General features: G+C 44.9%; 2 protein-coding genes across 7 annotated transcripts in view; one reads left to right on the top strand and one right to left on the bottom strand.

Moving 5' to 3' along the window:
* Positions 1-305, bottom strand: part of RANBP10 (RAN binding protein 10) — a 48,194-nt gene extending 47,889 nt beyond the window's left edge. For both annotated transcript variants that reach the window (XM_082229323.1, XM_082229324.1), the window contains exon 1: positions 173-305. The gene's annotated coding sequence lies outside the window, so the exon portion shown is untranslated. The remainder of the gene's footprint in view (positions 1-172) is intronic.
* Positions 237-24,013, top strand: TSNAXIP1 (translin associated factor X interacting protein 1). 5 transcript variants are annotated; one of them, XM_082229311.1, is made up of 18 exons: positions 237-364; positions 1,223-1,508; positions 3,250-3,276; positions 4,761-4,851; positions 5,631-5,728; positions 9,912-10,041; positions 10,432-10,525; positions 10,812-11,008; positions 11,751-11,886; positions 12,739-12,908; positions 14,082-14,241; positions 14,840-14,970; positions 16,858-16,986; positions 17,836-18,021; positions 18,415-18,524; positions 20,241-20,364; positions 21,500-21,606; positions 23,367-24,013. In XM_082229311.1, exons 2-18 carry the CDS (start codon positions 1,480-1,482, stop codon positions 23,626-23,628), a joined length of 2,181 nt encoding a protein of 726 aa, XP_082085437.1. In that variant the 5' UTR covers positions 237-364; positions 1,223-1,479; the 3' UTR covers positions 23,629-24,013. The 5 variants fall into 5 exon arrangements, with proteins under 5 accessions (XP_082085437.1, XP_082085435.1, XP_082085434.1 ...); XM_082229310.1 differs by lacking the exon at positions 237-364 and adding an exon at positions 513-625; XM_082229312.1 differs by lacking the exon at positions 237-364 and adding an exon at positions 525-539.
* Positions 24,014-24,132: the final 119 nt, after the last annotated feature.

Raw genomic sequence — 24,132 nt, 5'->3', positions numbered from 1 at the left:
AAGCGTTTTTTCCACCCAGTCACCATCTTCGCCTCTCTCTCCTTCACACCCACCGCTCATCACCTTCAGAGGGTGACCCCCCAACAGCCCCAGGCCTTCGCCCCAACCGCCCCCGCCCGGAATCTTCTCCCCCCTCAGCGCGTCTCCCCCCGCCGCCTTCCCCACCCCCTACCTTTGTAGTGGACGCGCAGGTTGCCCTGGGAGAGGCCGATGTAGTTGTACTTGTCCTTGGGGCTCCAGGCGCGCGGCAGCGGCGTCTCGGCCTGGTTTACAGCCGGGTAGAGACGTCGGAGCCGCTCGCTCAGCTCCTGCTCCTCTGGGGGAGGCGGCGGTGGCGGCGGCGGCAGCACCGAGTCTCCCCCAGGTGAGCTCGCTGCACCCGCGTCCGCCATCTTGGATACACTATTGTGTCAGAAGGAGGGGAGCGGGACCTGTTTCCCTGGCTGTCCAATGGGACGCGGGCTCGGCCACAATGGAGCCGAAGGGCCCGATGGGAAATCGAGTCCGAGCTCCACCTCTGGACTTGGTCAAACCAGGTGGTGAGTGACTACAAGTTCCGAGGAACACTGCACAGGAGGGCCCGCCCACTCCTGGCACCGCAGAGCCCGCCGGGATAATGAGTATAGTAAGGACTCCACGGGACAGTCCAGGAGATTTCTCACCTTTCAGAACTATTAAGCCGGGCGGGGCGGGGCGGGGGGGGGGAAGCCCCATACAGTAAACATGCCCGGAGTTGGGCAAGACGGCTGCAGTCATGTGCATGCTTAACGTAAGCGCCAGTGAGTAAAGCGAGATTCACTTCTGAATAAAAATGCATAGGATCATCCAGGCCAGCTATAAACTAGTGGTAGAAAAGGGAGATGGACGGACAAATAGATTGGTGCTTCTACCCGGTGACGGCAATTACACAAATACGCAACGTACACCGTGTCACGCATGCATCTCGTTAAGAAAAGGGACACCAGTCTCACCACTGTCCCAAAGCACAGCTCGCTTTTTATATAAGGGACTAGTTTCAGACACACAGGATCGAGCCCTTCACGCGCTGGAAAGCGGCGTTTAGAGAAGCAAAAACAAAATAAACGGTGTGCGTGTGTTGGCGTGGGCGCGCGAGCTAAATAGGACGCGTCACGACTAGCTCTTTCATTTAACCTGTAGCATCTCCTGAACGGCTCACGAGTCACGGCACGGCTAGCAAACCTTCCCTTATGCCTTCCTCCAGGACGAATGCATTCTATCAGCATCCTGGGGCCCAACGTCACTACCACCACCCGTCGGACTAAGCCAGCCACCCGCGTTATATAGCCGGGCACAGGCTTGAAATCCTCTGGGAAAGCAGCTTTCGGGTCGTGCGTTATCCTCTCAAGCGCCTCTGGAGGGCGCTGCGGCCTCAGTCTAGACAGCAGGTGGCGGTGGTTGCCATGGCGACCGAGTGTAAACATCCTCTGCAGGCGCCGTTCCTCTACCCTCCTCGCAGCCATGAAGAGTAGCGCCTCCACCTTTTTGCCGTGAGTCCGTCAGGAAGGAGACGGGTTGGAGGGGGAAAGGCCGGGAAAGGCCATTCTGGAAATATATATCCTTAATCCCAGAGAGGTGGGGATCACCTCCGCTTGCTCCAAGAAAAGGCACTTCGCACATGAAGCGAGGCATGTTCTTTCTGCCGGTTTCTTTGGCGAGCTTAGCAACATACTGTACGTACTTGGAAGCTGCTTTCAAGCAGGTCAGCCTGTTCGTCTACCAAGCCAGCCTTCCCCAACCTGGTACTCTCCGGATGGTTTGGACTACAGCGTGTGCTGGCAGGGGCTGCTGGGAGTTGTAGACCAAAACATATGGAGGACAATAGTATCTTGAAGGTTGTACTGGCCCAGTGCTTTCTGCTCTGACTGGCACTGGCTCTCCAGGGTCTAAGACAAAGTTCTCCCTGGTGAGGATGAAGGAGAAATAGGATTCAGTTTGCATTTAAAGGCAAAGCTACCTAATTCACACTTTCCAATACAATATGTAAACCAGCATCTCATAGGGTAAGTGCAGAGACTTTTCACCAGGTACAGTTCAGCCCTGATCATTTTAATCAACATTAGAGGTAAACCATGGGTAGCCAAACTAAGGCATGGGGGCTGGATCTGGCCCAATTGCCTTCTAAATCCGGCCCGTGGATGGTCTGGGAATCAGCGTGTTTTTACATGAGTAGAATGTGTCCTTTTATTTAAAATGCATCTTTGGGTTATTTGTGGGGCATAGAAATTCGTTCTCCCCCCCCAAAAAAAATAGTCCGGTCCCCCACAAGGCCTGAGGGACAGTGGACCGGCCCCCTGCTGGAAAAGTTTGCTGACCCCTGAATGATATTACTCATATGCTGTACACAGTATGGAGATTATTATATGTTTTTCGGTATGGAGGCAAACCTTCTAGTTTACAATATACTTCCCAAGACATTTGGCAAAGGATGAGATAGTGCCCCTCCATTTGAAGTCAGGTGGACTGGTAGTTGTGTACAGTGGCGTAGCGTGGGTTCTCAGCACCCGGGGCAAGGCAAGTAATTTGCGCCCCCTAACCCGTGGATTTTAGCACCCGAGTCTCTTCCGCGCCCCCCCAGATGTTGCGCCAGGTGCAGCAGGCCCCCCCTGCACCCCCCACACTACGCCACTGCTCCCACCACAAGTCTTCAGGACAGCCATCCGAAGGCTGGCGCGGGGAGAAGGTCTCTCCGCCCCACCGCCAGGCTTCGGAGGAGGTCCGAGGACAGTGGGGAAGACACGCTGCGCTTCCCCGCTGTCCCGGAGATTTCCCTATGGACTTTTGTCTTGCGAAGGGCCGGCCAAACGCGCCCCCCCCCAATGTTGCGCCCGGTGCGGCCGGCACCCCTGGCACCCCCCACGCTACGCCACTGGTTGTGTATTACTTCAACACTAGTGATAGGACAACATCCTCCATCGCACATGAGTGTAGGAGACTAACAGCTCAGCACTCTAAGACCTTACCACCACACCCTGCTCCCCAATATTTGCTGCCTGAGTCAAGTACCTCAATCTAATTAATGGTAGGAGTAGCTCTGGTGACCTTTAGTGTCTGAGTGTTTCAGGCAGTTGGGCAAATTATTATGTACGGACAAAGTTTCCTGCTTTTGACTGTTGTCATTCTTGGAATACGGTGGCAAAGACACTTTTGCTGATTAAATAACTAGACTTTGGTAGGATTCAGCAGCATCTTGTAGTCATACAATAATCTTTTTTTCTCTTTTTATTTCAGGGTCAGTAGTCAGGACTCTGATAAAAGGTATTGCAATAAAATAGAAGAGTTAATTACTTAAATTAGCTTTGTGGTTGCAGTAAGAACTTTGGCTTTGACAGTTCTTACTACAGGTTCCCCACCTTTTTGGTCTTGAGGACTACATTCACTGGCAGCTAGTAGGCTGCACACACATGTACCATATCCGTTCTCTCATGCACACTGACGCAGGCAGGCAGGCAGGGGCTTGGAGTAGGTAGGAGGCACCCCATAACTGCTCACTACCTAGCTACTTCCTCCATAGTTCCCATCACCAGTTGAGCAGCAGGAAAGGAGGAGTCACACACTGGACAGAGATATCTGCCCATCACCTCATAACTTTTCACTGCCCAGCAGAAGTGCTGGCAAATGTGCTCTCTTCAGCCTGCGGAGCAACTGTTTCAGGGAGCTGTGGAAGACACGCATGCAAATGCTTCAAATGTGGGGCAGATGGGTTGGATTGAAATGGCCTTGTGGGCCAAATGAGGAGGCTTGCAGGCCTGATTACAGTGGAAGCTCGGGTTGCGAATGTGATCCATGTGGGAGGCACGTTCGCAACCTGCAGCGTTCACAACCCACAGTGCCATGTCTGCGCATGCTCGGGTTGTGATTTGACGCTTATGCGCAAAGTGTGATTCAGTGGTTCTGCGCATGTGCGAGCGCCAAAACCTGGAAGTAACCTGTTCCGGTACTTCTGGGTTCGGCATGGTGCGCAACCTGAAAACGTGCAACCTGAAGCATCTGTAACCCGAGGTATGACTGTATATCTTTTAAATGTGTGCTGTGTACACAGCCTTATGGAGCAATCCTATATCTGAGCTACACTGGCTGATGGACCATAGGATTTGGTGAAAACCCAGCTACATTGGTGGATTCAAGATATGTCTGTGGCATGAAAAATACACCATGGGAACATTCCAGATACATCAGTGGAACACTATCTCTCTTTGCTGGTAGAATGGCTCTGTCATAGAGTATTTTACTGGCATATCTGTTCCACTAGCATATCTGCATTGGAATCATTGAATCTGATGTTCCACCTGCAAAGCAGGGCTTCTGCCGCATCCTATAGACCCTCAAATAGCATGCATGCCCTTAATATCCTGGTTAGTAAACTAACTGACATGAAATCAAAATTCCCAGTTTTGGATACAATAGGGAATTCTGCTTTAAACATACCAGGATCTGTGTGCCAAAGCTTTTGTGCAATAGGAGGAAGAGAGGAGTACATGAGCCCAATGCCTGCTTGTGGCTTCATTAAAAAAATAAGTGATGTTACACCTGAGCCTTGGGATGCAGGAATTTGACACTGACAGATATAAGACATAGCAACTAAGGAGTTTGTTCCTAATAGCTGGTTGATTTGTGTTAACAGCCTTTCTTTTGAAATGCAGTAAGGAGGCCCTAGATTGAGAGAAATGACATTGCTCATTCTCATTTTGATGTGAGTTCCTCCATAGAACTGCAATTTCCCCTTCTTGCCAATTATCCAGGGTCTCAATCCTGAAAAGGACTCAGAATCTAAATTGTCAAGAAAAATTACCTGATCTGAAGGAATCATTTCAGAAGAAAAGAAAATCTCTGGTGAGTTTGAGCAGATCAGGCATGACAATGCTCACCCCTTGCTAATTTGTAAGTTGCTTTAGGTCACTATTGTATGGAAAGTGACAATTAAATATAACAACAACAGGGCCGGTGCCAGGCCTTCTGATCTTAGCAGTCTGCTAACTACTTTAGCTATCCTAGGGCTGCCACATGGCTACAGGTCTAGGCAAGAAGGATGCTCTGATGCCCTCCCTTTGTAAAGTAAGAAAAGCAAGAGTCTGTTTCACCCTGAGCAAGAGGGGCCCGAGAGCTAAGGAAAGGACTAACAGTACCAACAGTACTATTCTGATAAGGCCTATTCCTAGGCAGTTATTTTTTCTGGGAGTACGCAGGGGTAAGCATACCCCTAAACATTTTGTGAATCTAAGTTTGGCCTCATTGAGGGGCAGTATTTCAATATGATTAGGAAAATGAGAGTACCCCTAAACATTTTTTTTATAGAAAAAAAGCACTGTTCCTAAGTAAGTGGAGTAAGGAGTAAGGATTACATCCTAAGTCTTGGATTTATTCTCTTCCCTTGTTGGGTGACTGGTTGTTGTTAAAGGAGCTGAACCATTCCTATGCTGAATGCCTGAAGTACATGAAGAAGATCATGTTTACAATAAAGGTCATACGTTTCAGTTCATATTTGCTGATGTCACTGGTTGGTAGCTGAAACCACTATTATGTTGGGAGGTCTGAAATGCACACCAATGGGTAGGATCCTGCTTGAAGGTCTGATTTGCCACTGCCCATAATCAAAATATATCACTTTTCAGAGCCACTCTAGCAGTCAGTTGTCTTCATGGCCTGCATACGCACCAGGACACATTATCTTGCAGAATCGAAAACCATGTACTACCTCTGAATGGCCAAGGTATGTAGGATAAATGTTGTACATTAAATGTGAAGTTTTCTGGGCTTCTCTGCATTGTAAACTGATTTTGTATTTTTGCCAACTGTCATGGTTTTCAGCATAGAATCTAGGAACTGCAGTCTGGTAAAGGTACCAAAATTTCTCATTAGGGGCGAAGCATATCCAGAATGGGTTTTCTCCTCCCACATGCTCAAGAGCAGGGGTGGGTAATCTCAGGCTCATGGGCCAAATGTGCCCCCATAGTTCTCTTTATATGGCCCTTGGGTAGGGTTGCCATATGTCCAGGAAATCCCAGACATGTCCTCTTTTGGGGGGCCAACATGCCCATCCAGGGGGATTTTTACATTTCAAAGGAGATGTCTGCGTTTTGTTTTGTTTTTTTGATTTGGGCAGCGTGGGCTTGGGCTAATGGATAGGTGGCACAGGCGTAGGCTGCTCTGCATGCTGCAGCCACTAGCAGCCTAAGCCAGGGAAAGAGGTGTGTGGACATGGCAGTGGCCCTGCACACCTGCGCCTGTTGATATTTTCACCCCCTCCCATTGCAAGAATCTCCTGATTTGATGTTTTGAGAAAGGAGGGGGCGGAAACTGCTCTTCTGTTCTTCTGCTCCTGACTGCCTGACTCTGTGTGTGGAGAGAGTCTTATCTTTATAGTTACCAGATGGCTGAGTGGGAGCTGTCACACTCCTGCAAGCCAGAAGTTCTTTAGTTTGTAGTAGCTATTAGAAATAAAAGAAGTTATGCTTCAGTACTTTAGTTCCTGAATCCAGGTCACAGGCTCACCCTATTCATACACAAATACACCTCTCAAGACAGGATTTGCAAGCAAAAAGACAATGGAAAGTCTTTCCCCATTTGCCTCCCTTACTGCAGAGGAATAGTCGAGGTCATTGGGAGAGTCAAAATGGCTTCAGGATTGCTTTCCCATACTATTTCAGACACATGGGTCATATATTTAGATATGTGTGCATTTATGAGTATTTATTCTATATGTGAGACCTTAAAATTCTTATAATACTGGTTACACATTCTATGGCCTTTTAAATGCATTTGTTGGGGGGGTTACTGGTTTGTTGTTTTTTTAATGTATTTTGTGTTCTCATTTTGTATTTTTATGTTGTGAACCACCCTGTGATCTTTGGATGAAGGATGGCATACAAATTTAATAAAATAAAATTATTATTATTATTATTATTATTATTATTATTATTAAGTCGCTCAGATTCGGGAAAAGTCGCTCAGATTCGGGAAGAGGTAGACGCCACCGTGGGAGCAGGGCTGGGGCGGGAGAGTGCTAGAGTTCTGTCTAGTCAAGTTGAGTGGGATCAATTCCAATCTGTTACCTCCAAGGATGTGGACAGGCTGCTTGGACGAGTGAAACCAACCACCTGTCTCCTTGATCCTTGCCCATCCTGGCTTATAAAAGCTAGCCGGGAAGGGCTGGGCGATGGGCTTCGTGGGGTGGTGAATGCTTCCCTCCGTGAGGGAGCCTTCCCAGACCCGCTGAAAGAGGCGGTTATTAAACCGCTTCTTAAAAATCCATCTTTAGATGCGGCCACGATGGCCAACTATCACCCAGTCTCAAATCTTCCATTCTTGGGCAAGGTGATTGAGCGAGTGGTTGCTGAACAACTCCAGGCACGCCTGGAAGAAGCGGACCATTTGGATCCCTTCCAATCGGGATTCAGGCCTCATCACGGGACTGAAACTGCCTTGGTCACACTGGTTGATGATCTCCGGCGGGCTAGGGACAAAGGTGAGAGCTGTTTCCTAGTTCTGCTGGATCTCTCAGTGGCGTTTGATACCATTGACCATAACATCCTTCTGGACCGTCTTGAGGGGCTGGGAGCTGGGGGCACTGTCATACAGTGGTTCCGCTCCTTCCTCCTGGGCCGTGTTCAGAAAGTGGTGGTGGGGGATGAGTGTTCAGACCCCTGGGCTCTCACTTGTGGGGTGCCTCAGGGTTCTGTCCTCTCCCCCATGCTTTTCAACATCTACATGCAGCCGCTGGGAGAGATCATCAGGGGGTTTGGGCTGGGTGTTCATCAGTATGCAGATGATACCCAGCTCTACCTTTCTTTCAAATCAGAACCAGTGAAGGCAGTGACAGTCCTGTGTGAGTGTCTGGAGGCGGTTGGAGGATGGATGGCGGCAAACAGATTGAGGTTGAATCCTGACAAGACAGAAGTACTGTTTCTGGGGGACAGGAGGCGGGCAGGTGTGGGGGATTCCCTGGTCCTGAATGGGGTAACCGTGCCCCTGAAGGACCAGGTGCGCAGCCTGGGAGTCATTTTGGACTCACAGCTGTCCATGGAGGCACAGGTTAAATCCGTGTCCAGGGCAGCTGTGTACCAGCTCCATCTGGTACTCAGGCTGAGACCCTATCTGCCCGCGGACTGCCTCGCCAGAGTGGTGCATGCTCTGGTTATCTCCCGCTTGGACTACTGCAATGTGCTCTACGTGGGGCTACCTTTGAAGGTGACCCGGAAACTACAACTAATCCAGAACGCAGCAGCCAGACTGGTGACTGGGAGCGGCCGCCAAGACCATATAACACCGGTCTTGAAAGACCTACATTGGCTCCCAGTACGTTTCCGAGCACAATTCAAAGTGTTGGTGCTGACCTTTAAAGCCCTAAACGGCCTTGGTCCAGTATACCTGAAGGAGCGTCTCCACCTCCATCGTTCTACCCGGACACTGAGGTCCAGCACAGAGGGCCTTCTGGCGGTTCCCTCACTGCGAGAAGCCAAGTTACAGGGAACCAGGCAGAGGGCCTTCTCGGTAGTGGCGCCCTCCCTGTGGAACGCCCTCCCACCAGATGTCAAAGAGAACAACAACTACCAGACTTTTAGAAGACATCTGAAGGCAGCCCTGTTTAGAGAAGCTTTTAATGTTTGATGTATCATAGTAGTTTAATATTCTTTTGGAAGCCGCCCAGAGTGGTTGGGGAAACCCAGCCAGATGGGCGGGGTATAAATAATAAATTATTATTATTATTATTATTATTATTATTATTATTATTAGAAGGCAGGTGATGAGTTTTCTGCAGACAATCATGGGGAGGGACTCAGCTGTCTAGGATAGACCCTGCCAGGGTGTGGGGAGACTGAGGAACTGCTTGGGGAAGAGGATCCTGGCTTCTGATCACCCCATCCCCTCTCCCTACCAGTCTTCCCAGCACACAGCATCTGCACAACGTCTGCCTGTTGCACCAGCACTGGCTCCAGAGTCCCAAGACTCTGCTGCTCTGTCTTCTCTAGAGATGTTGGCAACAGCTCCTTCATTGCCTAGGTTATGGAGATGCCCAGGGGCGCCAAACTTGAATAAAATATTGGGGGTTTTTTCCAAGTAAGTCCTGCCCCACATAATCTATCACATGATGGGTTGCACACACCATTTGAATGGCAATGCCCATCAACTTGGGGGGCAGCCCCCTTAAATATTTTAGGGGGGGCAAAGCCCCTTCGACCCCTAGGAGTTGGCTCCTATGGAGATGCCAGTGCAGGCATGACAGACATTTCAGGCCCAGCCTTCCTGGAGGAGTTCCCAATTGCTTGCCCAGTCGAAGGAACAGTCCCCTTTGCTGTGCTAAGTTGTGCCTGCCCCATTCCTATGTAAGAGGGTTGTAGGGGTGGGTGTGAGTCATTTGTTGGATCAACATCTTAACTTGCCTAGCCTTGCCTGCACCTGTTGCACCTCTTTACCCTTACCAACAGTTTACCGTGTAGCAATTCAAGCGCTAAAGGTTCCTATGTTGTTAAAATCAGAGTCCAAGTTTTTTATATGGTGAGAGCCAGGACATTTTGTGTGGAGGAAGCCCCTCCGAGTTCCATTCCTGCTCTTCCTCAACTTTCAGTGAGTGTTTCTGACAGGAGTTCCATATATGAATTGTCATGAGGAAATTTTGGGAACCATAGTTTAATTAAATGTTGAGACTTGTGTTAAATATCCCCAACACCTTCTCAGAACTCCCAAGGCTCTCTGAGAAGAAGGAACAGCTGTCTGTTGAGATGTGACCACGGAGAGCCGTTTGACATCTCTGTGAGTGGTGTTTGCGACTTTGTATTGAATTTCCATTCTGAAATGCAGATATTTTGGATCATATTACAGTTACAACAATGCACAAAAATGTACGGTATATCAAAATGTGAACGTGTATAAAGTTTAATTTTCTTGTCTTTCAGCATCAACAAAGAACAGCTTCCTCTTTCCATACCAAAACCACGCTACCTTGAAGATCTGGAATCCCATTTGAGGAGAGAGCTGCAAGCACTTGACCTTACTAAAGGGAAAGTTCAGGAACTTAAACTCCAGGTCTGAGTAATAAACTCTGCTCTAATTTTACAATTAGCCCACCAAGTTTAGCCCACCAAGATTTTTCTCAAAGGAAAAGGGGTGTATACAGAAGCCTCATACAACCAGTGCTGACTTGGGGATAGGTTTTAATGGGTAGGAGAGGATATATTAATTTCAATTTATCCAACAGCCACACAGAACACAGGACTGGTGTCAGTGCCCCTGACTGAGCATCTCCTTAAAATACCGTGCAAGCAATCTAATAGCTGTCAAAGTAAGATACACATCCTTGTTTAATAAAGGATTATATCTCACTGCTGGGTACCAGGTCTAGATATAGAATATATTCAGCTAACAGGATTTATAGTAGTACTGTTGTCCTCCCCCCCCCCCTTTCTCTCTCATTAGCCCTATAGAGAAGTATTTGAGTTCTTCATGGAAGAATTCAGAACCTACAAGCCTTTGTTGGCTTCTATCAAGAGAGAGTATGAACTGACTATAGGTAAGAGAGCATCAATTATTTTATACCAGATGTAATTCTGAACAAGCAAATTTGCTTAGCTATAGAGGATCAGAGGCCAAACAGTAGGTAAACAGTAGACTTCACCACTAAAAATAAATAAATGAACTGTTCATTAACTCCCTTCTAATGAGGTCAAGACATTGAAAACAGACAAAAGATTTCCAACAAAACCCACACATTTATTTTTTTTAAAAGTTTAAAAAGGAACCTTCACGGGTCCTGGAAACTTTAAGTAACTTTGGAACCTGTCTTTTATGACATTTAGCATATCTGAAAGAGAAGATCTACTCCCTGGAGTCAGTGAATGCCATTCTGGTCACAGCCTCTGATCAATGTACTCGGCAAATCCTGGCCTTTCAGGAGCAAGAGAAAATACAAATTGCAAAGCTGAAGGATGAGAGGATCTACTTACTGAAGCTTATTGACAAAATGAAGGGGGAGAAATATTCTTTAGAAACCCAGGTGAGACAGACGCCTCCCCATCTACACTTTAATCAACTATGACTCAAGAATCTGATCTTGCATCCTGTTTATTAAAATAGAAAACACAAGTCAGTTTAGGAGTTTTTGCAAAAACTGCCCTTATGCTTTAAGGTGTATCAGCTGAGGTTGTCTGACATCAGGAGATAACAATAGCAAGTTCTGTGCTTTGGCTGATGAAGTCATTGTTCTGGTTAAAAAAAACAAAACAGTGGCGCTCTGGTCCATTTCTGCTGCACCACGCCCCCTGGGTTCCAGGTAGCTTTGACTGGGACTGTTCTTTCACTGTTCACAGAATAGTTTTGTAGGAGTCTTTTCATAGGATAGTTTGAGGGCAAGATTCCTACATAGTCCAAGCCCCATCATTTGGTGGTAGAAGTTCTAGAATCCTTTGGGCAGCTAAATTTGGTACACTACCACCCTCCCCAAAGTAGATAAAATTTGCAGATAGCTGCATTGTTCTAATGGACCAACACAGCTAACACAGCCGCCTTCAGTTTTAGAAATACAGTTTGTTAGCTTCCTTCCACGACACACACATTTGACAGCACTGCATCATACAGTGTCACTTCAGAAGTTATCACCTCCTTGGCCCATCAAGGGTACTTGCTGGTTGGCTGTAGAGAGATCACAGTACTTGCTTCCACTGCTGAGGCTTCAGCCACTGACAAAGTGAGCTTGTCACACCAGTGATTAGCAGTCTCCTCTGCCTTACATCACATAGGTGGCTAAGATGCGGAAGGCAGTGGCAGAGGAATACCTCCGTTACCTGAATGAGTCTGATGCCCGCAAGCTGCTACTTATAGATCTCAATGAAATGTACCGCCTGAAGGAAGAAATGAAGTTTTCCCAAATCCAAGGTAGAAGATGTCGTTTTCCCAGTTATGGGTAGCTTCTACATAAGGTGGGCTGAAGATTCTTCTTCAGGTGGGAAACTGGAATGCAATGTAGGGATGGTTAATATATGTCCCAAATATGTCCTCCCTGCTTGCTATCAGAAGATGGAGTCATTTCCTGTCTCAGATCAACCTGCCTCACAGGATGATTGCGATATATGGCTTCCTGAGTTCTTTGGAGGAAGTGCTGGATAAAAATGTCAATTAACACACACGTTTAGCAATTATAAATGGATGATGCAGGAGAGAGGAGCAGGACTGGGCCTCCAGGAGGGTATATCAGGATCCATGGCATACAGGACCTCCCTCCCTGCTCCAGTGTCAAAAAATTTCCCCACCAAGACTGCTGTTAGGAAATGGAAGAACTCAGCCACTGAGACCATAGCAGGGGATGGGGAAGGCAGGGTGGAAATGAGCCAGGGACTGATGGCTAACCTTTCTCCATAGTACTGATCTTGCAAATGGCTCCTACAGTAGTTTTTTTTACATTTTAAAAATATGCAGTTGCTTTAATGTAACATTGCTTTGCCCCCTAGTTTAACCTAGACTAGCCTGGCTAAACATTTCTCCCTCTTTCCTTGACTTTTTCAGCCCATTATGTAGTCAGTGGAATTTTTCTGCTTAGCATCATGTAGAAATGTCAAGTCAGTTGGTCTGTGTTATCTTATTGTCCTGAGACAGCCTTTGCAGGAGCAATCAATAGATACTGCCATATTGGGGGGTGGGGTGGGGGAATCTCACCCTAATGGAGAAGAGTAATTTAAGCATAATTTCCAGTGGAAACTTTGGCCCTGTCTGAACCATTTTCTCTTAAAGATGAAAAGGGGGAAGATTCGGTGAAGCTGGCGCTTGCTTTAAAGGTAGCACGACACGACCTCACCAAAGCCCAAGTGGAGCTGAACACTATGAAGGCAAACTATGGCGACGTAGTGCCCAGAAGAGAGTTTGAGTTGCAGGAACACAAATGTAATGAATTGACTGAAAAGGTAACCAAAGGCTTTGCTGAGCCCTACTGATGCTCCAAGGTTGGCTGATTCTTCATTATTTGAGGAGGGTTTTCAGAGTGGGATCTCCTCCCATTTGCTCTAGAGTAGTATTGGAGAACCTCTCACCCATCGGCCTAATTAGGCCATTGGGCTTGCCCTGTTTGGCCTGCAAAACTGTTTTGGACAGCCACACCCGCCTGTGAGTTTCTTCTGATGTCATATCACATCAGGCATCTAACACGTGAATCCGTGGTGCCAAATTAAAAACAAAGAAATGGGAGCTCACGCTGAAGTGCATTCCCAGTTATTTCTTTTTGCTGCTTGAATTTTGCACTTTTAAAATTTGACGCCTTTTTCTGTTGCCCTGAATTTAATCTTTGCAGCCCCCATTTGAATTATTTTTGAGTTCAAGCTGGGGCTTCAAAAGTAGAAAAGAAGAATCCATAGCACAGTATGCCCCCTCCCCAGTTCTCCTATTGCAGTCACAGCTTGCAGTTTGGGTCACCTGACATCATATGTTCTACAAGTGAGTGGCTATCATGAATAGCTGGCCACTTCTGAATCTAGGCCTCAGAATCTGGATCTCAGAATCAGGGCCCATTTCCCCACCCTTACTAGAAGCAGGGTTTAATTATTCAAAGCAAGACTCCTTTATGTGTGGAAGAGGTTTCTCCTAATCACACTCCTGTTTTCTCAGTGATACGGTGCTTTTCTCTGGAATGTCTTTTAATTCCCAATTTAGCATTTATGACAGGGATTTTAATGTTCTGACAGGAATTCCTTGACAAGCACTTAAAGCAACCCACACACCTGTAGGCTGTCTATCTACTATTTTAACATCTTATTTATATACCACTTAATCATCCAGAAAATGTAAGAAGTCTATGTAGAATGCAGAATATTCATTTAAAAACATGAATAAAATTTAACATCAAGAACAAATACACACACACACACCACACACACATGTGCATGTGTGTGTAAAATCAGAAGATGTTAAAATGTATATAATCAAATTGTATGAGTAGGATTGCCTAAACGAGCAAGCAAAATTAATGGGTGCTAAAACAGTACAGGAAAGGTGCTTGCCTAATATCAAAGGGCAGGGAGTTCCAGAGAATAGATGCATGCCTTGCCACATATTTACTCGTGTCCTTTGGCCTTGCCTTTCAGATGACAATTCTTCAAAAAGACTTTGATGATCTCCAAGAAGAATATGACACAATGCTGGACATACACAAGCAAGTTTCTGAGGAACGGGACAAGTTCTATAATGACCTTATCAATGTCCAGCGGTCCTCCACACCGCGGCCTAGCTGGGAAAAATGTGCAGGTACTTTTTGTTGTTGCTGCTGCTGTTGTGGTTGTTGTTGTCTTTATATGCCCAGGACAAGTACACAGCAATATTACACAATGAACAACAGAAAACATCAAAGGGTCTAAAAATTATAAATCTAATGGAGTAATTTAATTAACCATAGCTAGCTCACCATGCCAACTGCTGGAGCCCAGATTTATTTATGCCTTAAAAAGCAGAGGTGTTACTGGTTACTTAAAGGACTTGGGGCACAGGCCCATGAAGTAAAAGTGAATAAAATCTGCATATGTTAATGTCTATTTATCAGAGGTGCCAGGCTGCCTCGAAGATTGAGGAAGCAGAGCAGGGCGCACATGTGTGACTGGCTCTCTCTCCTGTTTCTCTTGATTAGCAAGTAGAATGTTTGCAGAGTTTATAAGCCACATCTTTTACTGACTATAAGCCACTTTCGACAGAGATTTCTTTGTGTTTTAAATAGCTCCTGGAATAATTTTACATGCTACACTCACTACAACAAATCTGATAACTAATTAAATTCTTATATAACGTTCTCCTTCTAGCTGCATGGATTGCTTGGCCCTATCCGATACCTCACATCTTCCTGTTGTTGCAGATGTGATTGCAGATGGGGCTGAGCGCTGGAGTGCTTTGTCAGAGGGCAAAACTAGTGATCAGTTGGTAGACGTGCTTTTGGAAGAAATTGGTGCGGGACTTCTAAGAGAGAGGGACACCTTCGTAGCGCTGGTATGGCTGTGCTGGTTATTGCATCTGTTGGGACTTTCACCTGATTGTTCCTCATTTTGCAGAGAAGGTCAAGAGGAGTCTTGGTCTCCACCTCTCCAAGGGGCCTGGCCTCATTCCCAGCAACCTGGAGACCCTTTCCTTCCCTCTCTTGTGCTGAAGTGTGACAAGGGAAGAGAAGCAGTTCCTGCCTAAGAGATGAGCAGTTTTCAAAATGTTGCATACTGAATCAGACAATCGGCTCCTCTAGCTCGGCATTCTGTACACCACTGCTTTCCTGGGTTTCAGACAGGAAACTTTCGCAGCCGTACCCAGAGATGCTGGGGATTGAACCAGGAACTTTCCCTGTGTAGAGCAGGTGTTCTACCATTGAACCACAACCTTCTCCCAAATGCAAGTGCTACTTTCCACACAGACCCATTTCCTTAAAAACACCTGCACATTGCAGAAGATGCTTGGGGCATCTCATTTTTTGTTTGTATTCCTTTATTAGCAAGTGAAAGCAAAATGGAACTGGAGGTGGCTTTCTCAAAATTTGCTATCTTTTATTTGCAAAAGATTTATAAAGTGAGCCGCTAACCATCTCTTGAGAGCAGGAATGGGGGTTTAATTTGATTCAGTTTGCCTTTAAAGGAGAGCCTCCCTACTTCACCCTTTCCAGAACAGGACATTTTCTGAAAAACAACTATCTTATCCTTTGAAATGCACAGTGCTCTAGATTTTTCAGTATCATTCTCCAGCCAAGTAAAGTATACAAAAATGCACACTAGGGTAAAGTGTGCATTAAAATGTATATATTTGTGAAAATAACACACACAAAAATTATATTAGGGGCCATTTCTTTGCAAAAATGTATCTATTAGGCAAAATTGCATATAAATATGTGCATAGTAGGATAAATTAAAATAAATTAAAATATTAATCAGTTTTCATGAGGACTTAAAAATATTGCATTCCAATGAAAATGTGAAGAATTGTTAAGAATGGAAAGAACTGGAAACAGAGAGAACCAAATTGACAGATTTGTCCATCCCTCTTGGGGAATCAAATCACGTCAGGGCTAGCTTGCTAGATTTCATCCCCATGCAGCCACAAAGCAAATGTTGGGCAAACCTCTATCTCTCAGCCTAACCTCTCTCACAGGACTGATGTGAGGATAAATGTAAACCACTTTGAGGTTTTTGTTTAGAATCAAGCAGTGTATAAATTTTATGAAATAAAAATAATGAATGGGAGCAGGGGAGATACACAGTATGTATAAAACCCTCCTCTGAGGAAAATGGGATATGATGTAACAAATCAATCTTTCTGGGCAGAACCAAACTAATTATAATTGAAATCAACACAGTCCTGTCTTACTAAATTCTGTTTAGCCAAAATGTTGTGTTCTGATACTTTTCTGCAACTGTTCAGAAGCTGTTTTGAAAGAAGAACACTACTTAGACTGCATCTCGCCAGTCCACCTCCCCCCCCCCGCCAAGTTTGTCAGGTGGGTGTGGCTGCCTGTCCATCATCTGGCATCTCAGTGACATCAGGTTCACAGAGTTTTAAATTAAGCTATGCAGACAAAGGCACAGGAGTTTGCAGGTGCCAACAATCAGCTGTCCTCTCAGCTGCATCTTTACCAGCCATCTGGTGATGGGTGGGTAGATGCAGCTTGGCCAAAATGGCCTTGTGGGTTATATGTGGAGACCTGGTAGGCCTGCTGACTGGCATTTCCCTTCTTCTCACTTGCATTGAAAGTGCAGTGGGTGTGTCGGTTTTGTGTCCTTGCACAGCACTCCAGGCACCTGATAAAGGCTTAAGTAATAGCAGCAGTAGGGACTATGGCTTGTGTATTGATTTAAGAGGTTGGCTTTGCACAGGACCTAATACTGTTCCTCTCACTAGGGGAGAAGCGAGAAGGTCCCTGTGTACCTGAGGTGTGATGGTGTGGTTAGGAATAAGAAGCTGACCAAAAAGGAGATTGTGACCATTCTGAAGGAAATATGGAAAGAGAAAATTGCATCGGATATGCAGGTATCTTTGGATTTCCTTATGAATGTGCTTGAGGCAACTGGAAACATAGGAAGCTGTTGTATCATGTCAGACCATTGGCTATTGAGTTCAGTACTACCTACACTGACCAGCAGCAGCTGTCCATGGTTTCAGGCAGGGTGTCTTTCTTAACCCTTCCTGAAGATGCTGGGGATTGACTCTGGGATCTTGTGCTTGCATATTATTATTATTATTAGTAGTAGTAGTAGTACAGTGGAACCTTGGTTCTCAAACAGCGTAGTTGACGAACAAATCGGCTCCCGAACGCTGAAAACCTGAAAGTAAGTGTTCCGGTTTTTTAATCGTTTTTTGGAAGCCGAACGTCTGATGCGGCTGTTGGCTATTGTTTTTGGGGTACTTGCACCAATTGGAAGCCACACCTTGGTTTTCGAACGTTTCGGGAATTGAACAGACATCTGGAGCGAATTAAGTTTGAGAACCAAGGTACCACTGTAATAGTATGAACATTGGCCCCGTAGCATATTGGCAACCAAGTCTTTGAGCAAGTCTCTGAGCAAAGATGTTACATGTTGACAGGATCTCAATCATGAGGCTGCCAGGACCTCATGTGACAAAACTGGATGCAGAAACATCCAGAAGTATAGTTACCAACCCTGTGATTAGCCATGAGTGGCTGGTTGATTAAACTAAAAAAGAGAGAGAGAGAGAGGCCCAAACCTAGCTGAGCAGTTGTTACTACAAGTGATTCCCAGTCTATCTTCTTGATGAGGAATATTTTTTACTATGCAGTTTAAAATTATTGGGAGGGTAGCCTTTTGTGATTCAAGTAGAAGCTGTAAAGAATCTCAACAGCTGAGTACTCTGTTCCAGAAACTGCAGCTGTCTCTCTTGCAGAAAGGCAAACAATCCAGCTTTCCAGAGTTCTTCCTGAACTTCTTCCAGAAAAGGTATGGTGACGCTCCTGCTTTTGACTGGACTTACAGCGTCTATGAAAACATCAAGCTCTATAAATCGAATGAAGCCATGTCGTTATTTCATCAAATCCTGACTGGAGAGGTGAGCAGTCCCTCATCTCACTTAAAGTTGATTTTGCTTCCATAGATCTACATAACCACACACACCCCCGACAGTAAATTCCAGTCTACTTTTTTTCCTAACCTGCTATAAGAAGAAATTGTGTATTCCTCTTTCTTGCTCACAGTGGTTTTTTTAGATCACGTGTTCTTCACTTCGTCTGAGCAAGTTTCCCTGGTGCATGTGTTTTTCTTCTGAGAAATTCACCTGCAGTTGGAGTAAATTCAGAACTGAAGAATCCTCTTAATAATTTCAGCTGATTGAGATGTCCAGTTGTTGTGCTGATGGTCCGTGCTACTGTTCTCCTTTCCTATTGCAGAATGAGTTAATGCTGGACGGTGCTGTAGCCTAACTCTTCTCCCTTCATTTCCCCAGCTGGATGAAGCAGTATACCACAGCCACCTCCAGGAACTTGCCAACCTCGCAAGGGAAATGACGGTTGCTGATACTGCAAATACTGGCGAGCTGACACGTGACGAGTTCATGTAAGAGTTTGGAGCAGGGAGGTGTCATTTTTAGCCAGGTGCAAAGGACATTAGCAGAAGTGTACAGTGGTACCTCGGGTTAAGAACTTAATTCATTCGGGGGGGGGCACTAGGGGCGCATTGGAAGATGGCCGACAATACCATCTCTCCGACCCACACGGGGTAATTAAGAGGCTGTTATGGGAGTAGGCAGCCTCCCTTGTTGCACCAAGGAAATGGGGAACACTGCCCTTGCCTGCTGTGCCCATAAATCACCCCCTAATTCGAAAGAATGGGGTGAGGGTCCTAGGCAGAATGCCCCCGTGTGGACCTCGGCTCTCCTGGAAGCTGTCTCTGATCACACACTAGCTGCAGCAATTTGGAATAATTAATTACAAAAGAAGCAAATGCACATATTTCAAGTGAAGAAGGGGAGTGAAGTCTGCTAATTTAAGTGACCTCTGCGAAAGAAGACGACGGGTTGGAGAAACAGGAATATTTTACAATGAAGATACACCAAAGGCTGGATATGTTGACAACGGGACTGAATGGGGGGGAAAACCTTTTTTACTTTCCTTCTATATGATTTACAAGAACCCCTCCTCATTAGAATCGTCAGTTGAACTGACCCAAGCAGGATGATTAAGGTCTGTGTGGAGATAAACTTTAACCAAAAGTATGCTTTATGGAGATCGAGAAGCAATAAGAGCTTTTGGAATGGCGCAGCAATTAATTTGGAGTCGCCATCTTGCCAAAGGATTTATAGCCGGGAGGAGGAACGGAACTATTTGCAGACTGCATTCCTGGTGAATCTCCTCAGAGGTTTTGAGAAAGGAGGCAGATTGGTGAAGATTAATGACACTAAGACTGTTTTGATGTATGGAAGTGATGTTATATGGAAAACGTCTGGATATGGCTACTGGATAAAAAAAAAAATATCCACGCAGGATTACAAACTGTTCTAACCAGCTTGTGGAGACTATCAGAGATCACAAAGAGAAAGGAAAAATATATGAAAATAACAACAAGAGATGTGGAAAAACAATAAGAAAGGACTGGATAGTACTGTGAACATCATAAGGTTAGATTTGTGGACATTAAAACAGCAGTAAGAAGCAAGAAGTTGATTGGATCTCCTTCGGAACTTGAAATATGGGTACCCCCAACAAAAATTTAAAATTCGGCTGTGTAATTTGGAATTTATGTAATTTGGTTTGATTTGATGTGATTGGTTGGTTAATAACAAATTATTCTTTTAAAAAAAAGAACTTAATTCATTCTGGAAGTCCGTTCTTTACCTGAAACTGTTCTTAACCTGAAGCACCACTTTAGCTAATGGGGTCTCCTGCTGCCGCCGCACCGCCGCAGGGTGATTTCTGTTCTCATCCTGAAGCAAAGTTCTTAACCCGAGGTACTATTTCTGGGTTAGCGGAGTCTATAACCTGAAGCGCCTGTAACCCGAGGCACCACTGTATATTTAATTTTAGAAAACTTAAGCAGAATTGTTTTTCTCTGCATGGACAGCCTTGGAGTTTTATAGTACAGTATTCTGAATATATTTGAAAAGCAAGGAGTGAAGATGGGGCCCCTTCCTTTGGTACATTATGGTATGGGGAAATTCATAAAGTCACCTCTTTCTCCTGAAACATCAGTATTTTAAAAAACAGCACACATACATAGTGCATGTACATATGAAACCAATACATAAGCTGAAGGGTTTTCTCTCTCCTCCTGTAGCGTTGCCCTGAGGGCAGCTTTTCCACTAAAGACCGAAGAATCTATCCAAGAGTTAATTGTAGCTGCAGGCTACAAACCGGAGTATCCTGAAACCTCTCTTTCATACAAGCTCTTATTCATAGAGGTAGGTTTCTCCGCTCACGGCATAGAACCAGAAGCAATTAATTAGTTTTAGAAAAAAGGATGGCTGGGGGAACATGATTAGGTTTTTAAAATTATACATAGTAAAAATAGCATAAACAGAAGAGCTAATGAACTGGCCAAACTTCTTTGGGGAGAATATTTTTCTTTCTTTCTGCAAGACCAGCGAAATTTTGTTTGGAGATTGTACACTGCTTTGTGGACAAAATTCGGTATACAGTACTTTTTTTAAAGATGGGCAATAAATTCAGTAAATTCTTTTTTTTTTTTAAAAAAATAGCTCTTTACACACCACCTCCTTAGCTTATGGAGTTGACTATCATAAGGTTATGTGAAGGGCCACTGTCTTAGATGGCTTTAAAAGGAGAGAAGGCACTTTAATAGAGGATGGGTTTATATCAGCTATGCTGCCTAAACAGACCTCCATGTTGAGACACGGTCCCTGACTAGCAGAAGAGGAACAATCAATGGGAGAAAGCCACAGCCTTACTGATTCTAGTTGGCCCCTGTGTGAAAGAATGCTGGACTAGATGGATTTTTTAAAAAAATTAAGCAGGTCTTCTGTTCACACTGCTTTGGGCTGCATTGTGCCTGTTTTTAAGTGACTGATGGAACTTCCTGAATTCATAGTGCACCAGTGGTGTTGTCGCAGAAGCTGAAGTCTTAACTTTGGCTCTTCCTTTGTTTTATCTATGACACCAAGCTAAAAAAACACTGGCTATCCATGGAGGGCAGGGTCCAAGCAACTCCCCTGCCATTAGAGTAGGTAATTAAAGCTATATTGACAAACCCTAGGGGCAATGTAGCTTCTCCATACTAGCGGTTAAGAGCTTATCATATTCCAGAAACGTCCAAATCCAAGCCTACAACTGAATCTAATTGCTGTTTCAAAGTCTGAATGGCTGGACATGTTTGTTTCAAAAACAGCAATTAAGCATCCTGCTTAGATGTCCAGAGAACACTGGACAGTGGAAACTGGAGAGCTGTTTCCAGTTAATTTTCTAATGTTTGACCACTGCCTCCATTGACAGAAGGCAGATTATATGCTACCTCTCCCAACTCAGGGTGTTAATTGCATCAAACAAAGCCAGCCCTAAAATGATTGTTTACTCTTGCAGGATGAAGAAGGAAAAACAGAACCTTTTGTTAGGAATCTCAAGAAGCAATATGTGAATGAAAAAAGAGACTATATCCGTGAGATACAGGCTCAATTAGGAACCTTGATGTGAGTGTCAGCCTGAAATGAATTGGATCCCGACTATCTTAATTGGAAATTAACTCATTGATTTCAATAGAAGCTATGATTAACTTGTCTCAATGGAATTCAAATTTACACCGCAGCTTCCATCTGCATGATTAAATTCAATTGGACTTACTCCTCAAATTATATGTATGGTATTATAGTCTTCATCTAGATCTAATCCCTGGTTGGTCGGACAGTTAATCTCTCTCCCTCTTTTGCCCACTCTCACAATCCTACACACACAAAGGTGTGTGTGTGTGAGAGAGAGAGAGAGAAAGAGAGTGAGAGATATGTGATGCTTTCCTTTTCATGAATTCCTTGCCACTTTAAAAAATAGAAGAAAAAAGGTGTTAGCCAGGGCAGCAAGAGATCTCCTTAGGACTATACATTTGATAAATGCAATTTTTCCATCGGTATCAGGCCATCAGATGAGTCGTCAGCATCTCCTAGTATCCAAAAGCAGGAAATGCACAAGAGTAAAGGAATATACTGATACTTTCTGTCACCACTCAGTCCGTTTCCTGCATTCCTAAGGCAGACCTCTCTGCTTCAATGATTTCCAGTGGCTTTGTTCCTATTTTTCTTCTTGATTCTGTTTTCCACTTTTTTAAAAATTAAAAATTGGCCCTTTTACCTTCCCAGACTGCCATATCACTCCAATGACTGCCTCCCTTGGTTCCCACCCAAATTTTCCCTGCCTGCCATTTTTTCCTGCCTCTGCTCACCTCCACCCACACCCCAGGCTGTTTTTCTGCCATCCTAGCCTGCCAGTCTTTTTCTCATGGAGATGAATTTTTCACCACTTATCATTTATTTCCAGGCCTGTTCCTTGGGGTTGTGGTTCCAGCTGGGTCCTCTGTCCCTTAGGCAGCTGTGGTCCATCTGTCTTCATTTTGCCTTCCTTTTGTTCTTTGGAAGAAGTCTAACCAAATACTTCCACTTGACAAACTCCTAGTTTTGTTTAATCCTAAGACCTTGGGGAGGAAGACTTCACCTGTTACTTCGGCTTGCTACCTGCAGGTCTCTATTTACCGGTAACTTGCCTATGAGTGTCTCAAGCTTCCTGTCCCGCAGAGCACATCATGGCTCATTTGCCACTAACACCTTGGGCTTTTGACATTTGCAGGGCTATAACTTTTGTTAAGCATTGTAAATTTTCTTTCAAGAGGAAAGTTACAAGTGGTTTTGCAGACCTAGGCAGCCTGGCAAATCAACTCTACTGGGTACACCCCATTTGATGGCCTGACACCCATGGAAAAGGGACCATTGGTCTCATCTGCAGGATGGTTGTCATGGGTGACACTGTCAAAACCACTCTCTGAACTAGGGGGACTACTGGTCTTCCATGCCTTTTTGGGGTTGTTTTTGTTGTTGCTTGTTTGTAGCCATTACTTGTTGTGTGCCTCCTGTGTTTTCCTGATCATGTCTGCTAGTGAGGTCCTGTGTTAGTCTGAGTGAGGATGGAAAGCAGTCATATATTCCTTGACTTGCGCATTTCCTGCTTTTTTATACTAAGGGTCACCGATTACCCATCTGACAGCCTGATACACTTGAAAACCACCCTTCAAGTGAGACTAATGACCTGTTTTCTTAACTTCAAACTATGTACTGGTAGTGTGCAGGTCAGGATGCAGTAAACTTGGATAGGTGATCAGCATTAAAACTGAATACCAGTTTTCTAATGTAGGCCATACTTACACATCAATGACTCTCATTGACTACTTTACCCTTTTTACATACAGGGAAGTGAGACCAGATGACTTGCGGGCAGCTTTCTGCATACTCGACCATGGTTTGTCAGAGCGAACCCTGGAGTCTTACATCTGTTATGCGTTCCAAGTTACCAAAGACCAATTGGACCCTGCGGTCTCCATCCCCATAGAAATACTGATGAAAAGGCTTAAGGCTGGAGATATCAGACGACAAGGAACTGTTATAGGAGATGCAAAGTATCAGCTCCAATCCCATGCTTTAGAAGAAACAGAAGCTCTTGTCAATATTTAAATTGGCCACACCCTATAGCCACCCCTTCCAAGGGTAATTGGAGTAATAAATTTTACAGAATAGTAATGTAGAACAAAACTTTCCTCAAAGAGCTCTGGTGACAGCCCTGCTGGAGTATAGCCTTAGGTAATAGAGGGTTTGACTTCTTAGAGGCCGTGACCAAAGGGCTAAAAGTTGTTCACAACTGGCAGCATGCCTTTCTCCTCACAGCTATGTAATTTAGTATTTACTAAGGCTCCTCCATTAAGTCAAAGTGGCAGTTTACCCAACTACACATTGAAAGCTTAAGAATAAATGTTTTTAGAAGATTCTTTACATCTACTTCCCTTGCTAGAATTTCTGTGAGATGAAAATAAAATGGTTCTGTTTCTTTCTGGCATTTAAACCAGTATTTCCACTAAGCCTAGATCTGCTTTGTTATTGCAAAGGCAGTTCATCAGGTGTTTGTGTAGCCTTCAGTGGAGCAAAATTTTATGCTATGAAGTTTAAGATGGCACACTTGAG

The sequence above is a fragment of the Podarcis vaucheri genome (genome assembly GCF_965113315.1).
Source record: "Podarcis vaucheri genome assembly, chromosome: 7".
In the NCBI taxonomy this organism is placed as follows: Eukaryota; Metazoa; Chordata; class Lepidosauria; order Squamata; family Lacertidae; genus Podarcis; species Podarcis vaucheri.
The sequence above is the reverse complement of the archived record's forward strand: the minus strand, read 5'-3'. Positions and strand labels throughout refer to the sequence as shown.

What these genes read in the sequence shown, in the direction of transcription:
- TSNAXIP1 (XM_082229308.1), top strand. Translation starts at nt 451, where the DNA reads ATGGGACGCGGGCTCGGCCACAATGGAGCCGAAGGGCCCGATGGGAAA. An exon ending in AGAGTATGAACTGACTATAG is followed by an intron (nt 10,526 to 10,811) that starts GTAAGAGAGCAT and finishes TATGACATTTAG; the next exon opens with CATATCTGAAAGAGAAGATC. An exon ending in GTAATGAATTGACTGAAAAG is followed by an intron (nt 12,909 to 14,081) that starts GTAACCAAAGGC and finishes CTTGCCTTTCAG; the next exon opens with ATGACAATTCTTCAAAAAGA.